This window comes from Ictalurus punctatus, chromosome 19 (assembly GCF_001660625.3).
Source record: "Ictalurus punctatus breed USDA103 chromosome 19, Coco_2.0, whole genome shotgun sequence".
NCBI lineage: Eukaryota > Metazoa > Chordata > Actinopteri > Siluriformes > Ictaluridae > Ictalurus > Ictalurus punctatus.
The window spans coordinates 6095068-6111131 of record NC_030434.2 but is presented as its reverse complement, the minus strand read 5'-3'; the positions used below and the strand labels follow the sequence as shown (position 1 = coordinate 6111131).

At 38.6% G+C, this 16064-nt stretch overlaps 1 protein-coding gene across 5 annotated transcripts in view; it reads left to right on the top strand.

The window, feature by feature from the left end:
• The first annotated feature begins 1621 nt into the window (after window positions 1-1621).
• Window positions 1622-16064, top strand: part of LOC108261103 (NACHT, LRR and PYD domains-containing protein 12) — a 31149-nt gene continuing 16706 nt past the window's right edge. Inside the window, exons 1-3 of one of the 5 annotated variants that reach the window (XM_053688267.1) lie at window positions 1622-1937; window positions 6373-6507; window positions 9014-9130. In XM_053688267.1, the coding sequence (XP_053544242.1) occupies window positions 6455-6507; window positions 9014-9130 (170 nt within the window). In that variant the 5' untranslated portion in view covers window positions 1622-1937; window positions 6373-6454. Of the gene's footprint in view, window positions 1938-6372; window positions 6508-9013; window positions 9131-9664; window positions 9791-16064 lie in introns of those variants that run through there. The other 4 variants (XM_053688266.1, XM_053688264.1, XM_053688265.1 and 1 more) reach the window with 4 other exon arrangements.

Genomic DNA, 16064 nt, shown 5'->3' with positions numbered 1-16064 from the left:
ATGCCCTATTTTAAGACGCGTAATTATCATCTCTTACTTTGAGTTTCTGCCCTGCCTCACACTCATGCCTACTTGTTTTTGTATGGTATATAGATGTTGTCCGGTGTCAGCTGTGTCCCAGTATTCCTGCCATATTTTATGTGTGTGTCCCTTTATAATGGTTTTTATCTCTGCTCTACTTAATGGTACTTGTATATCAACTGTTTCATGTTTTATAGATCTTTTTTCCAGTACATCCACAATTTCATTCCCTTATATCCCTACATGTACAGGAACCCAGAAGAAGGAAACACTCAGCCCCTAGCATGAAGTTTGAGAAGCAGATAAAGTATTTGGTAGACAACGTCTTGTCTGCATGATGTTTTCCCAGACAGTATGCTTGATAGTGCTGATAGACTGTCAGAAGCTATAGCGACAACTTGGCTCTGATGATTTTTTTCCAACCACTGCAGTGCCAATAGTACTCCTAATAATTCTACAGTGTACACTGATGAATAATCGGTCGTCCTTTTTTTGACTGCTACTTCATACTAAGGGATGAAAAAAGCTGCACCAGTGCAGCCAGTCTCAGGCTGTTTTGACCCATCTGTATATATATGAGTAGTTTATCCTGAAATTGGTCCATATAGTTTTGAATTATTATCCCTTGTGGTGCTATTTTTGAATTTTCGAATTGTTGTAATCTTGTATCTACAGATAGTTTTATGAATCTCCAGGGTGGTACAGTTGGCATCGCCACAATGGGGCTTACTTGTAGCTGACTGAGACCTGCATTTTGTGCCTTTACATTTCCTAACCATCCAAAGCTATCAATGTTAGTCCTATAAAACTCTGAGCATTCTTGTAAGATGGCTTTCGTGGGGTGCACCCTGCTATGCCCTTGTAGATTTACCCAATATGCCAGCATGATCTTAACCCTCCTGATACACAATGGCATCTCTCCTGTCTCAACCTGTAATGCAGTCACTGGTGATGTTTAAATGCTCTAGTACAGGTTCCGAAGTGCTTGTGCCTGTTCTACATCAAGCTTTTTAAGATTTGATTGTGATGCTGACATAAATTTTAGGCAGCCATAATCAAAGGCGGCCCTCTTAAGAGCCTGATATATATTTATGAGCGATGCCCTACTTGTTCCCCACTCTCGCCCAGACAGAACATTACTAGAACATCTCAGAACATTACTAATCTTTTTACATTTGTTTTTAATTTTATCAATATGCAGACCCCAGGTCAGCTTACCTATACGCCTACCAAAATAAGGGTCCTTAAATAATCGGGTAGCTCCCACCCTATTGGTCTGCCGAAGCCACACCCCGAGCAGAGCCAATAGGATAGTTAAATCACTTATCATGTCACATTAGTGAACAACGCATTACTTAACATTAGTAAACAATTGGTAAACATTAGTAAACAACACATTAGTAAACAACAATTCTCTGGATTTTAAACATCAGTTACTGACAAATTTGTGTCTGATTATTTTGTTTGTGAATAACAATAATTGACATGTGTTATCCTTTTTGAGCTACTAAAGCTACTGAAGACAGAAATGTGAATATGTGAAAGTGAAACTAACTTTACCGCAGTCTCTTTCCTGTGTAAGTGCAGTACAGAGAGGATAAATTACTGCTAGTATGTTGTACTGTATGTGATTAAATGCATTAGAGAATCATGAATACATAATACTGATTAAGTTTCAGCAAAAGGATAGATTAGAGTTTAGATTCGCGAGTCAGCCCCCAACGTTCATCAAAAGATCCGGCTCAAAGATTCGACTCATTTCTGAACGACTCATCACCTGCAATGAATCCTCCTTCCTAAAGTGAAAGCGTTTCTCTCTCAGACTCCATTTTGTGGAGCGATTTTAAACTTTTAAAGAAACCTTTAAAGCAGAAACGGTGATATTAATGTCACACAACAAGGGCTGTTGACTAAAGGTGAGTGATTTCCTTATTATAAATGACTTTATATAAGAAGAATGAGGATATATTGTAAATAAAACTGGTGTAAAATCAGCTGTAGGAAATCTGCAGCGCGTGAGGTTCAGGCCTTTCAACTTCCTCTCTTCAGTTTCTCCTGAATTAAACATCCAGAAGGTTTTGGGGAATATCATTTTATCAGTGTGGAACAAACATCATGTGTTTTAAAATATATTCCGTCCATTTCTCTCAGTTGCGCTCGAAACCGGAAGTTATGGGTTGCGTCGGAAATGGTGAACTACACAGTAGGAGAAAAGACAATAAACAAACATTAAAAACTCACAAATATCCACGTTTACATTCTCAAATTTATTTACACACAAACAGCAAAGTTGACAGTTTGAAGAACCAGTTAATTTAACTTCTTCTTTAAAAAAAAAATCGAAAAATTAGTTAAACATTTTAAATAGTTAAACATCGAAAAACTCGTATTTTGTGTATGTTCGGTGATCTGTAATTTTTTTTATAGGGCGTCTTCACCACACCTCCAGAAATGACCATTTTACAACCCCAATTCCAAAAAAGTTGGGACATGGAGTAAAATGTAAATAAAAACACAATGCAATGATCTGCAGATCTCATAAACCCACGTTATTCACAATAGAACCTAGAAAACATATCAAATGTTTAAACTGAGTAAAAGTACCATTTTAAGAACAAATAAGGTAATTTTGAATTGGATGGCTGCAACATGTCTCAAAAAAGTTGGGACGGGGCAACAGAAGGCTGGAAAAGTAAGTGTTAGTAAAAAGAAACAGCTGGAGGTTAATTAGGAACAGGGCAGTAATATGATTGGGTATAAAAAGAGTATCTTAGAGAGGCAGAGTTTTTCAGGAGTAAAGATGGGCAGAGGTTCACCAATCTGTGAAAATCTGTGTCTACAATTTGTGGAACAATTTCAGAATAATGTTCCTCAATGTAAAATTGTGAAGACTATGAATATCTCATCATCTACAGTGCATAATATCATCAAAAGATTCAGAAAATCTGGAGAAATCTCTGTGCTCAAGGGACAAGGGTGAAAATCCATATTGCATGCTTGTGATCTTCGGACCCTCAGGAGGCACTGCATTAAAAACAGGCATGATTCTGTGATGGAAATCACTGCACGGGCTAAGAAACACCTCCAGAACTCATTGTCTGTGAACACAGTTCGCCGTGCCATCCACAAAGCTGGTTAAAGCAGGCAAAAGAGAAGCCATGTATGAACATGATCCAGAAATGCAGCTGTCTTCTCTGGGCCAAAGCTCATTTAAAATGGCCTGAAGCAAAGTGGAAAACTGTTCTGTGATCAGACGAATCTAAACTTGAAACTCTTTTTGTAAACCATGGACGCAGCATCCTCTAAAGTAAAGAGCAATAACGAGGAGAGAGACCATCCTTTTTTTTATCAGTGCATCTCTGAAGGTATGGAGGTGCATTAATGCCTGTGGAATGAGTAGCTTTCACATCTGGAAAGGCGACATCAATGCCGAAAGGTGTATATACAGGTTTTAGAGCAACATCTGCTTCCATCCAGATTCCATCCCATCTTTACTTTTGAGAGACTCTGCCTCTCTAAGATAATCTTTTTATACCCTGTCATGTTATTGATCACTTGCCAACTAACCTCCAGCTGTTTCTTTTTAAGTAACACTTACTTTTCCAGTCTTTTGCTGCCCCTTCCCAACTTTTTGGAACAAATTCAAAATTACCTTATTTTGTTCCGTAAAATGGTACATTTACTCAGTTTAAACATTTGATATGTATTCTATGTTCTATTGTGAATAACATGTGGGTTCAAGAGATCTGCAAATCATTGCATTGTCTTTTTATTTAAATTTTACCCAGCACCCGAACTTTTTTGGAATTGTATGTCGCGATACTGAAACCCCTGGAATTTAGTGAATGCCGTGCAACTGATGGACACTATGTGAATCGAACATTCCCATAATGCAACAGGCTGGTGCGGACAAGCTCAGAAAAAAATTTGTGTTGGGAAAATGCGTGCCGGCTCTTTTTAAATATTAAACCTTAAAAGACCTAGATCGATTTTTTGGGAAATCTGACTCCTGTATATTTTGTTTTTCTAACATATTCTAGCAGTCAGCATCAAGTGTCATATATCATTTTAAACAGGATACATTTATTTATTTATTTTTTATCAATCTAGCTCATTTAAAGTGCCAAAAAAAAAAATCTCTGAGAATGATTGAATTATCCAGTATAATATTTAGAAAAACGCCAGAAACAATTTGCTGTTTTTTTTTTTTTTTTTTTACTGTGGACTCAAACAAAACCTTCTTTTTTCTTTAGAAAGTTATACCTGGATGTTTTAGACTTCTAAATGAAATTTTGTCTTCATCTAACATTCCCTTAGCAAGTTATAGCCATTTGTTACAATATCATTCTATGCATTTTTCAATGAAAAAGGGTATTTTATTTACTGAAAATGTAGATGTGTCCATAAAAGAACATGAACAAATGCAAACAGTGAAACGAGTAGTGAAAACTGTCTTGTGCAGCAAACATACAAACAGTGCAAATGATATTCACAAATACAAATTGAGAAATATACTACGTGCAAATGAACAACTGGTGCACATAATCTTCACAAACTATATGAGAAGTATTTACATAATATAACAACCAGAACTGGATTCAGTAGGGACAGTCCTGAGGTTTTATGTGCCACCTTGTGACCCCCTGCCGCTATGCCACTAAGCAGCAACAGCTGTTCCTGTTTGGCTCAGAGGAACCAACTGCATAGGACAGTGCTAACATGGTGTAAGTAGTATGTCCGGGATTGTAGTCATAATACACACACACACACTGATTAGTACGTACTGTTTCAACAGCTGTGCAGTGTGTCTCTGTCACAGTACACGATTTCAGATGCAGCTATGGTGTGTTTATAGCCTGTAAAGAGGTGTTGTATGGAGTGAAATCAGAGTCAGCAGAACCTGAATTTGTAATGCTTGGGGAACAACGTGCAAATTCAAGCTGTCAGAAATTCAAGAAGTTTCAAATTCAGTGACTAAAAAATAATAATAAACACTGAGTGATTCAGAGAAAACATCTCTCAAAAATGCTCAGAAAAAGGAAAGGAGCCAGGCTCTAATAGAACTCAATCCTAGCCAATCACAACACACCTGTGAGCTCATGGAGGCGGGGTTCATTTATTAGTCATATTTTATGGTGAAGCATCAGTTCCTCTGAAGTATAAAGTAGAAGCTCTGACGATAGGTAGGTAATTTTTTCTGCTCATCGAAGTAAATTGTTTCAAAATAGTTTAAAGCACATTTTCTACATTCAGAGACTCAGTTGTGATGCACAATAGTGTTTTAAGAAAGATATCTTTAGTTTTGTGACTAGTACAGAGTGGATGGGAGAGTTTTATCATGTACAGCAGTTTCTTTATGGTGGGGAAAATTCTCTCAAGTGAATACAACAATGTATTGTGTAAAATCCCATTTTATAAACCCTAGGATGTTATTTAAAGTATAGTATATTTAAAATTATATTATATTTGACATTTAAAACAGTATTTGTATAAACACTATTATATTACATGTTATATAATCTGATTCAAAGGAAGTGTTTTTATATAATGCTGAGTTAGTGATAAAAGTTCCGAGGATAGTGGTTTGTGTGAGCACTATGAGAAGGATGGTTCAAGTGGCCAAAAAATCTCCAAGGATCACAGCTGGAGGACTGCAGAAGTTAGTTGTGTCTTGGGGTCAGAAAATCTCCAAAACTACAATCTGAATTCACCTACATCACCACAAATTGTTTGGAAGGGTTTGAAGAAAAAAACCTCTACTCTCTTCCAAAAACAAACTCGAGCGTCTTCAGTGTGCAGACACTACTGGAACTTCAAATGGGATCGGGTTCTATGGTCAGATGAAACCAAAATAGAGCTTTTTTGCAATAAACACTAGAGGTGGTTTTGGTGCACACAGAGAGGTAGCCATATGGAAAACTACCTCATGCCCACGGTTAAATATGATGGTGGATCTTTAATGTTTTGGGGTTGTTTTTCTGCCAGAGGACCTGGACATTTAGTTAGGATACATGGCCTCATGCACTCTGCCAGAAAGATTAAAATGGGCCATGGTTGGATCTTCCAGCATGTATTCTCCAACCTCATCAGGCATTATAGGAGAAGACTCAGACCTGTTATCTTGGCAAAGGGAGGTAGCAAAAAGTATTGACTAAAAGGGTGCCAATAATTGTAACTGTATGTATATACCACTGTAATATAACCAGACGGTTCAGATATATGAACGGGGAGCTTGTGATTTTTTTTAATGCACTTGTCAAAAAAGGTTTTAGGCTCACCAGAATTAAAAATTATACAAAAAGTGAAAAATGTTGTGAAGTTTAACTGTACATTTGTTTTTGTGTTTTTTAGGAGTGTGCTCCATTTCAGCAGAAGAGATCAGACTCTTCAGGACTCAACTGTGTGTTTGTGCAAACTTTAATAATTTTCAAAGATGGAGACTCCTGATCTGGACACAGATAATGTTTCCCCACACTCAAAAACCAGGTAACCTACCATGTCATTCTATTGTAGTCATTAAATATTCATATTTATACCATGGTCTGTCTGAATACTAGATTCTGATTGCCTGGAAGGTTTGCATTCAAACTGTTGAATTTGGGGTGGGCAATCTGATGATTTTTGATTGTCTAAATTATATTTTCATGCGTCTTTCATGTGAGACGTATTTGAAAAACAGTTCAACATGAGCTAGCAGCAGGTGAATGAGGAGCTGGTGTGAAAAAAATGACTCGACGTCAGTAATGTGGCAATGGTTTGGCTACGCACAGTCAGAGATTTCTGTAAACTTTGTCGGGCAATGGTCAGCACTTCCGTAATACGACAAATCTTTTCAACCACCTTAAGAGGAAGCATCTGAAGGAACATGCCACGAGTGTTTCACTCAGACCGGTACAACAACCCCACTCATCCAGAAACATAAACAGTTAGCACTGACCACCGCATTAGAGCAGTCGAAAAAATACGATAAAAGCAGGAAATGATGGAAAGAGGTGTCTGAGGCTTTACATCCTATCTATCTAAGAGTATAGTGACGTTCAAAGCTGTGGACAGTGTGCAATTTAAGAGACTGATGCACACTTTAGATGGAAACAGGAAAACGCGAAGTTTCCCGAACAGGAAAACTCATCTACTACAGCCTTGGGGTGGGTGTGTGTGGTATATATATATATATATATATATATATATATATATATATATATATATATATATATATATATATATATTTACAGTGAGGGAAAAAAGTATTTGATCCCCTGCTGATTTTGTACGTTTGCCCACTGACAAAGAAATGATTTGTCATTTCTATAATTTTAATGGTAGTTGTATATGTAGTTGTATAGTTGTATAGTGAGAGACAGAGTAACAACAAGAAAATCCAGAAAAACGCATGTCAAAAATGTTAGAAATTGATTAGCATTTTAATGAGGAAATAAGTATTTGACCCCCTCTCAGTCAGAAAGATTTCTGGCTCCCAGGTGTCTTTTATACAGGTAACGAGCTGAGATTAGGAGCACACTCTTAAAGGGAGTTCAGTTTGTTACCTGTATAAAAGACACCTGTACACAGAAGCAATCAATCAATCAGATTCCAAACTGTCCACCATGGCCAAGATCAAAGAGCTCTCCAAGGATGTCAGGGACAAGACTGTAGCTCGTCACACTACACCGTGAAGGACTGAAATCCTGCAGCGCCCGCAAGGTCCCCCTGCTCAAGAAAGCACATATACATGCCCGTCTGAAGTTTGCCAATGAACATCTGAATGATTCAGAGGACAACAGGGTGAAAGTGTTGAGGTCAGATGAGACCAAAATTGAGCTCTTTGGCATCAACTCAACTCTCCGTGTTTGGAGGAGGAGGAATGCTGCCTATGACCCCTGGAACACCATCCCCACCGTCAAACATGGAGGTGGAAACATTATGCTTTGGGGGTGTTTTTCTGCTAAGGGGACAGGACAACTTCACCGCATCAAAGGGACGATGGACAGGGCCATGTACCGTCAAATCTTGGGTGAGAACCTCCTTCCCTCAGCCAGGGCATTGAAAACGGGTCGTGGATGGGTATTCCAGCATGACAATGACCCAAAACACACGGCCAAGGCAACAAAGGAGTGGCTCAAGAAGAAGCACATTAAGGTCCTGGAGTGGCCTAGCCAGTCTCCAGACCTAAATCCCATAGAAAATCTGTGGAGGGAGCTGAAGGTTCGAGTTGCCAAACGTCAGCCTCGAAACCTTAATGATTTGTAGAAGATCTGCAAAGAGGAGTGGGACAAAATCCCTCCTGAGATGTGTGCAAACCTGGTGGCCAACTACAAGAAACGTCTGACCTCTGTGATTGCCAACAAGGGTTTTGCCACCAAGTACTAAGTCATGTTTTGCAGAGGGGGTCAAATACTTATCTCCCTCATTAAAATGCAAATCAATTTATAACATTTTTGACATGCGTTTTTCTGGATTTTCTTGTTATTCTGTCTCTCACTGTTCAAATAAATCTACCATTAAAATTATAGACTGATCATTTCTTTGTCAGTGGGCAAACGTACAAAATCAGCAGGGGATCAAAGACTTTTTTCACTCACTGTGTATATATATATATATATATATATATATATATATATATATATATATATATATATATATATATATATATATGGTATAAGCAGGAAAATCCAGAGCTAGAAATTTTAATCGTTTAATGCACTCCACTTCATGTCAGGTGGTTCTTTGCCTCCACGGCATGCATTAAAATGATGTAATGCACACATAGCCATGGATTATCCCTTACCTAAATTATTTACTGAATACATATGAAAGGAATAACTTAAGCAATGTTTTACTGTTAAAGAAAAGCTAACAGTCACCACTTAGTATGAAATAATGTTTGATTCAGTTCATTGTAAGTAAAATTAAGTTCTCGTTAAATGAACAAGTTAGTTAAGAACTGTAAAGAGTGTATATAAATGACTAAAGGACTGTCTATAATGTTGTGCAGTAAACTTCAAGGAAAGAGATCAGAATCACCAGCACCCAGCTGTATCTCCATGAAGAGTGATGGGTCTATGGATCTTCCTCTGATGTTTAAAGATGGAGACTCCTCACTTCGACACAGGTAACATCTCCTCACTGTTACTGTCACTGCTAAAGTCACAGTTAAAGGGAAATTCCAATAAATAAAATAATACAAAGGTAAATAATCATGTAACGCTGCTAGCTAACATTATGGTAGCTACGTGTGTTGTTGTTAACTTCAGTTATTTGTCTCAGTGTAATTGTGTAGAAAGATCTACAGTTGCTCTCTGCCTCCTGTTGCTCTTCTTGGTGGAGTTCTTCTTCTGTATGTTCTGGCTCGAACATGTATGGTTGGATGGCACTGTGTAACAGTAATAATAATAATAATAATAATAAACTTTATTTTATTTTTTTATAAAGCGCCTTTAAAAGCAGCTTCTCAAAGCGCTGTACACAAAATAAGCAGTACACAGAAAAATAAAACATAAAAGTTAATAAGAAGTCCAGAACAATGCTAAATTTATCTGTCACTGAAAAGCTGATTAATTCATTTGGTGTCACTCGGCTGGACTACCGTAATGCCGTTTTAGCCGGAGTTTCTAAATCCACAATTAACAAACTGCAATATGTTCAGAACTCTGCCTCCCGGATCCTGATGGGAACCAGGAAACGTGACCATATTACACCTGTTTTGAAGTCCTTGCACCGGCTCCCGGTCAGGGTCCGTGTCGATTTCAAGATCATGATGTTGACATACAAGGTATTACATGGCTTGGCTCCGCAATACTTATCTGGTTTATTAATCCCTTAAGCAGACTACGCTCCTCACAGTGTAATCTGTTAACTGTTCCACAAACACACCTAACATCTGTGGGTGACAGGGCTTTTTCTGTCTACGCTCCTTCACTCTGGAACTCTCTTCCTCCTGAACTCAGGGAAGCCCAGACTCTTGGCATTTTTAAAGCTCTTCTCAAGACACACTTTTTTAAACTTGCATTCGACACTGATGTCTTTTTATGATTGTTTTATACTTATTTTTATTATTAATGTTGTTGTTTTTGTTCTTATTAACTTTTATTTGTTTTATTTTTCTGTGGACTGTGATTTTATGTACAGCGCTTTGAGAAGCTGCTTTTAAAGGCACTTTATAAAATAAAATGTATTATTATTATTATTATTATTATTATTAATATTACCAGGAGTAATATGATCACATTTCCTGGTTCCCTTCAGGATCCTGGTGGCAGAGTTTTGTACATATTGCAAATTGTTAATTTGGATTTAGAAACTCCGGCTAAAACAGCGTTAAAGAAGTTTAGCATTGGTCACAGTCTAGCTATATTTCTGAGGTGAAAAAGGATGCTTTAACATTGCTCTGAACAAAAGAATCAAATGTGAGGCTGGTATCGAAAATTACTCCAAGGTCCCTCATTTTACTTTGGGTCTCTAGAACAGAGCCATCAACAAACAGAGACAGTGGACCAGCTTTGGGAATTTGATGACGAGAACTTATAAGCATAACTCCAGTTTTCCCTCTGTTCAGACACAGAAAATTATTGTTCATCCATGTTTTTATCTCAGAAATACATTCAGAAAGAAAACAAACATCAAGGTTTTCACCAGACTCTGAGTGAATGTAGATTTGGGTATCATCAGCATAAAAGTGATAATGGAGGCAGAGTGCCAGACCTGTAGCCACCCATAGAAATAAACTGGGAACGGTCAGTAAAATAGGATTTAAACCAGTTTAAAACTGTCCCAGACACACCAAAAACACTTTCAAGGCAGGTAAGTAAAAGACCATGATCCACGGTATCGAAAGCAGCTCTAAGATCAAGAAGAATAAGAATGGAAGTACTCCAGAATCAGAGGCCATCAACAAGTCATTGGTAACTTTGACCAACGCCATTTCAGTGCTGTGAAGTTTACTAAAACCTGACTGAAGGGGTTCAAAGAGTTTATTAACTGTAAGATGATTCCATAGTTGAGAGGCAACAACACGCTCAAGTATTTTTGCCAAAAACTGAAGATTTGAAATTGGACGAAAATTGTTCAAATCAGACACGGAAACATATTCTTTCTTTGGTACAGGTGTAACAGCAGCAGTCTTTAGTACTGCTGGAACAACCCCAGTCTCCAATGATGCATTTATAATGCTGAGGATATTAGGGCACCAAACATTGAAGCACGATTTAAATAGGTTTGTGTGAATTGGATCAAGCAAGCAAGTGGTTGATTTCATGCTGGATTCCTCTCTCGTGAGAGCCTCGGATTCGAGCAGGGAGAAATGAGTGAAAGAAACACCAGTGAACCCAGATGGACGAAGAAGTGAAGAGGCAGAGTCAGGTGTAACAGAAATTTCTTTGCGAACATTATCAATCTTAGAATTAAAAAACTGAAGAAAAGAATCACAGAGCTGCTGAGAAACAGACAAAGTGGTAACAGCATTAACTTGAAGCAATCTATTTATGGTTTGGAACAAGTGTCTGGGATTATTTTGATTGTTTACAGTAACCTGAGAGAAATAAGAAGATCTTTCAGTCTCCATTAGTGCTCGATAATCACCCAGAAGATCCTTCCACGCTTGATAGTAGACATTCAGTCCAGTAAGGCGCCATTTGCGCTCCATTTTCTGACAAGCAGCCTTCCTAGAGCGCAGACTGTCATTATACCAGGGAGCAGAGTGGGCGAATGTGACCTTATTTGACCTTAGAGGAGCAAAAGAGTCAAGATTAGAGCAGAATTTAACTACAGAACTTTCTCCTCCAGCGATGAGGGATGAAGGTCACTTAAGGTGGAAACAACAGAATTGGAGAAAACTGTCTGATCAGTAGACTTCCACTTCCGGAAGGTTAATGTTCGGATGGTAGGCTCACTTGGATGATACAGTTCCAGATTAAAGAAGACAGCTGAATGAACAGACAGTCCAATGTCAACAGATGGAAACTGCGATACAAACGATCCGTTTGCAATCATGAGATCCAGCGTAAGGCCCTTGTTATGAGTCGGGTCAGTTACAAACTCTGTGAAGACTGTAGCTATGGTGGTAGATATAGGAGCGGAAATACTCAAGACCAGGCATTCAAATGATGAAAACTGGGGAACGGACACAGAGCTCATGTTGAACTTCAGGTTGTAAACCATAATAATGCCTCCACCTCTGCCAGATAACCTCGGGAGGTCAAATACTCCAAAGCCCGCTGGAGAGATCTGGTTAAACAGGAGTCCTTCATTTTCTTTATGGCAGGTTTCAGTTAAAAACAACAAGTCCAGCTTTTTATCTGTAAGAAAATCAGATAAAAGCAGCGCCATGTAATTCACGGACCGCGCATTGAGTAATGCGGCATAGGCCTGGCTCTGAAGCGGAGACGACAGTGGTTTAACCCCTTTCGCCCCGACACTTGCGTTCATTCCGCCGGCGCAATGTTAAACGACTTGTCGGACATTTTCAATTAGTATAAACAAATGAATTATTTTATGGCCGCAGTTCTGGTACAAGATTAGTCATAACGCTTGTGGCTTTCTGTGTGTACGGTTTTATGTCTGTGTGCTTAACTGCTAGTGAGCAGGGGGATGGGAAACGGGCGGAGTTTGAGCTCCCTTCTGGGCAAACAATTCACACCTCTCCACGAAAACATTGAGACAGAGATAAATCGGAGAGCAGGACTAACGCTTTTCTGATAGTAAAACACCGTATACAACTGCCACAATAAAATTATAACATTTGAACCCAAGATCGGACTTGTATAAGCGTTTACTACCTTACATTACCTACATAGACGAAAATCCAGTTCGCTTGCGGTTTTATAAATCATGAACATTTCCATCGGTATAAAGTCCATCAGCTTTATTGAAGAAAACGAATGCAGTGCTCCATATTTAGTCACAAATGTCCTCTTCAAAATGCATTAAGTGTTTTGATATCCCACTCCTCTGGAAACTAGTAATTAGCCATAAACTGAACTGAGACACCATCTAAAAAACGCTAATCTGCTTTGGCTATGCTGAACATCCCGCCTCCTAAATTTAATCGGGCAGTCTAACTTGATTTACACCCACTTGGACCAATTCAATTCCAATATCAAATCTCCCCTTCATCTCTAAGATTTTAGAAAAGGTTGTAGCAAAGCAGTTATGCTCGTACTTAGGAATAACATCCATGAAATGTATCAGTCAGGATTTAGACCTCATCATAGCATAGAGACAGCGTTAGTTAAAGTAGTAAATGACCTTCTACTGACCTCTTATCAGGGTTGTGTCTCGCTGCTTGTGTTACTCGACCTTAGTGCAGCTTTTGATACTATAGATCACACTATTCTACTTGATAGATTAGAAAATGTTGTTGGTATTAAGGGAACAGTCCTCTCCTGGCTCAGGTCTTATCTGACCGATCGTTATCAGTTCCTAGATGTAAATGGTGAATTCTCCATGCGTACTGAGGTTACTTTTGGAGTTCCACAGGGTTCTGTTTTAGGCCCGCTGCTCTTTACTTTATATATGCTACCCCTAGGTCAAATTATTCGTAAACATGGAATTAGCTTCTACTGTTATGCTGATGATACACAGTTGTATGTTTCAGCAAAGCCAGAGGACAGACAGAAGCTTAGTAAAGTTGAGGTTTGTGTAAAGGACATTAGACATTGGATGTTAATTAACTTCCTTCTACTTAATTCTGATAAAACAGAAATACTTTTATTAGGCCCACGTGTAGCTATAAGTATTCTTTCTGATCTCATGGTTACTCTGGATGGTCTTTCTGTTTCATCATGTACAGTAGTTAAAGACCTTGGAGTGATTATTGACTCCAGCCTATCATTTGATGCTCATGTAGATAATATTACTAGGATAGTCTTCTTTCATCTCAGAAATATTTCTAAAATAAGAAACATATTGTCACTACATGATGCGGAAATACTAGTTCATGCATTCGTCACCTCTAGATTAGATTACTGTAATGCCTTACTGTCTGGATGTTCCAGTAGGGATATAAATAAGCTCCAGTTAGTCCAGAATGCAGCTGCTAGACTCCTAACTAGAACTAGAAGATACGCCCACATCACCCCGATATTATCAGTACTGCATTGGCTCCCAGTAAAATCTCGCATTAACTATAAAATACTTTTATTAACCTATAAAGCACTAAACGGTCTCGCGCCACAATATCTAAGCGACCTTTTGGTTTTATATGATCCGCCACGCCTACTTAGATCAAAAGATGCAGGCTATTTGACGGTACCTCGAATAGTGAAGGCTACAGCAGGGGGAAGAGCTTTCTCTTATAGAGCCCCACAGTTATGGAACAGTCTTCCTATTAGTGTTCGGGAGTCAGACACAGTCTCAGTGTTTAAGTCTAGGCTTAAAACGTATTTGTTTACTCAAGCCTACCCTGACTAGATTCTGTTCTACTACTTCGCAGTCATAATTATCTTTTTTCTCCCTCTCTCCTTTCGCCGAGCCCCACACAAATTTATGGAGATACTAGAGATCCAGATCCTTTCTGCCTCTGGATGGAGCTCAAATCTTCTTTAATTCCAGACTGCTGGGACTACGGCTGCTCCTAAGGCCATACAGACTTCATATAAATCCATAATGAACTTTTTCACATTATCTGTTGTTACCCAGATGAGGACGGGTTCCCTTCTGAGTCGGCTTCCTCTCAAGGTTTCTTCCTCTTAAAACATCTTAGGGAGTTTTTCCTTGCCACCGTCGCCACTCAGTGGCTTGCTCAGTTGGGATAAATTCGCACCTTTAATATCTGTATACCATGTTGATATTTCTGTAAAGCTGCTTTGAGACAATGTCTATTCTAAAAAGCGCTATACAAATAAAATTGAATTGAATTGAATTGAACCAATTGTAGATACTTCTAGCTTTCAAACAAGCCCAAACCCGTCATGATTGACCACTCAGAGGCTGAGAAAATCAAACGCGTAATCAGCACAACCAAACCTTTTACGCGTGCGTCTCTAGTTGTGTGTCAGCGGGTACAGGGCAATCAGCACAGCGCTACAGGGCCGTGCAGAGAAACTATCAGGAAATGGCCGCTCCGCTCTAGCGGTCTTCCTGCAGAACTTTTTACAGCAGGATTTTGCATGTTTGGCAGTTTTTTCTGATCGCTAGTCTTCTACTGGTTTTCGCTCAGCGTGCGATTTATCAGCGTCTTATAGCGGCGGCGCGCTCCCGAAAAACCCTGAATGCATCACAGCTTCTGGAGCAGTTATTTCCAAGTGACTCTTTTTTTTTTTTTTTTTGGAGGAAGACTATGTGGATTGAGTTGGGGGCTCTATCTACCCCCCAGAGAAGTCAGAGGAGAGGGGTCACTCGTGTGTCTGTCATTTGAGCCATTCGGAGAGCAAGTGCTCCTTCACCTGGGGCTCTGGCACTATTTTTAATAAACATTATATTTTATAAGTATGTTTCAGACTATTTTTTTGTGTGTGAAATTACACATTGTGTAACAGAGTTCATGCTACTGCCATTTGTTTTCATTTTGTGCCATTTGGAGAAGTTATTTTGTGCCTTTTCTAAAAAAAATGTTTGCTGTTTCCAGAAGTCTGCAATTTTTAAAGGCTTTGTGCCATTTTTTATAAGCTTTGTGCCATTTAGAGAGGTTTTATGTCATTTGGAGACGTTTGGTGCCATTTGGAGACATTTTGTGCCATTTTGGAGAGGTTTTAACCTGCGTTTGGATAACCTTACACACAATTGTAGTGGTTAGAGATAACTTCCTCATATTTTGGGTGTTCATGGACAAGTACTTGGGGCATGTTTGAGACCAGGAAAGGGGTTGATATCAACATTTGCTGTGAAGATATAACAACATTTGTGTTAAAAGTAAATAATTTTATTTATAATAATAAAAATAATAATTCTGAATATATTGCCCCAGGTAGGCTAGGTAAAAGAAGAAATACTTGAAATAACTGCTAATTCTTAAAGTCTGCAGTGTCTACTTTCATATGAGCCATTAACCACTACTGTGGTGTGTGATATCACAAAACAAATCAATGCTGAACACAGGTACCCCAAAACAG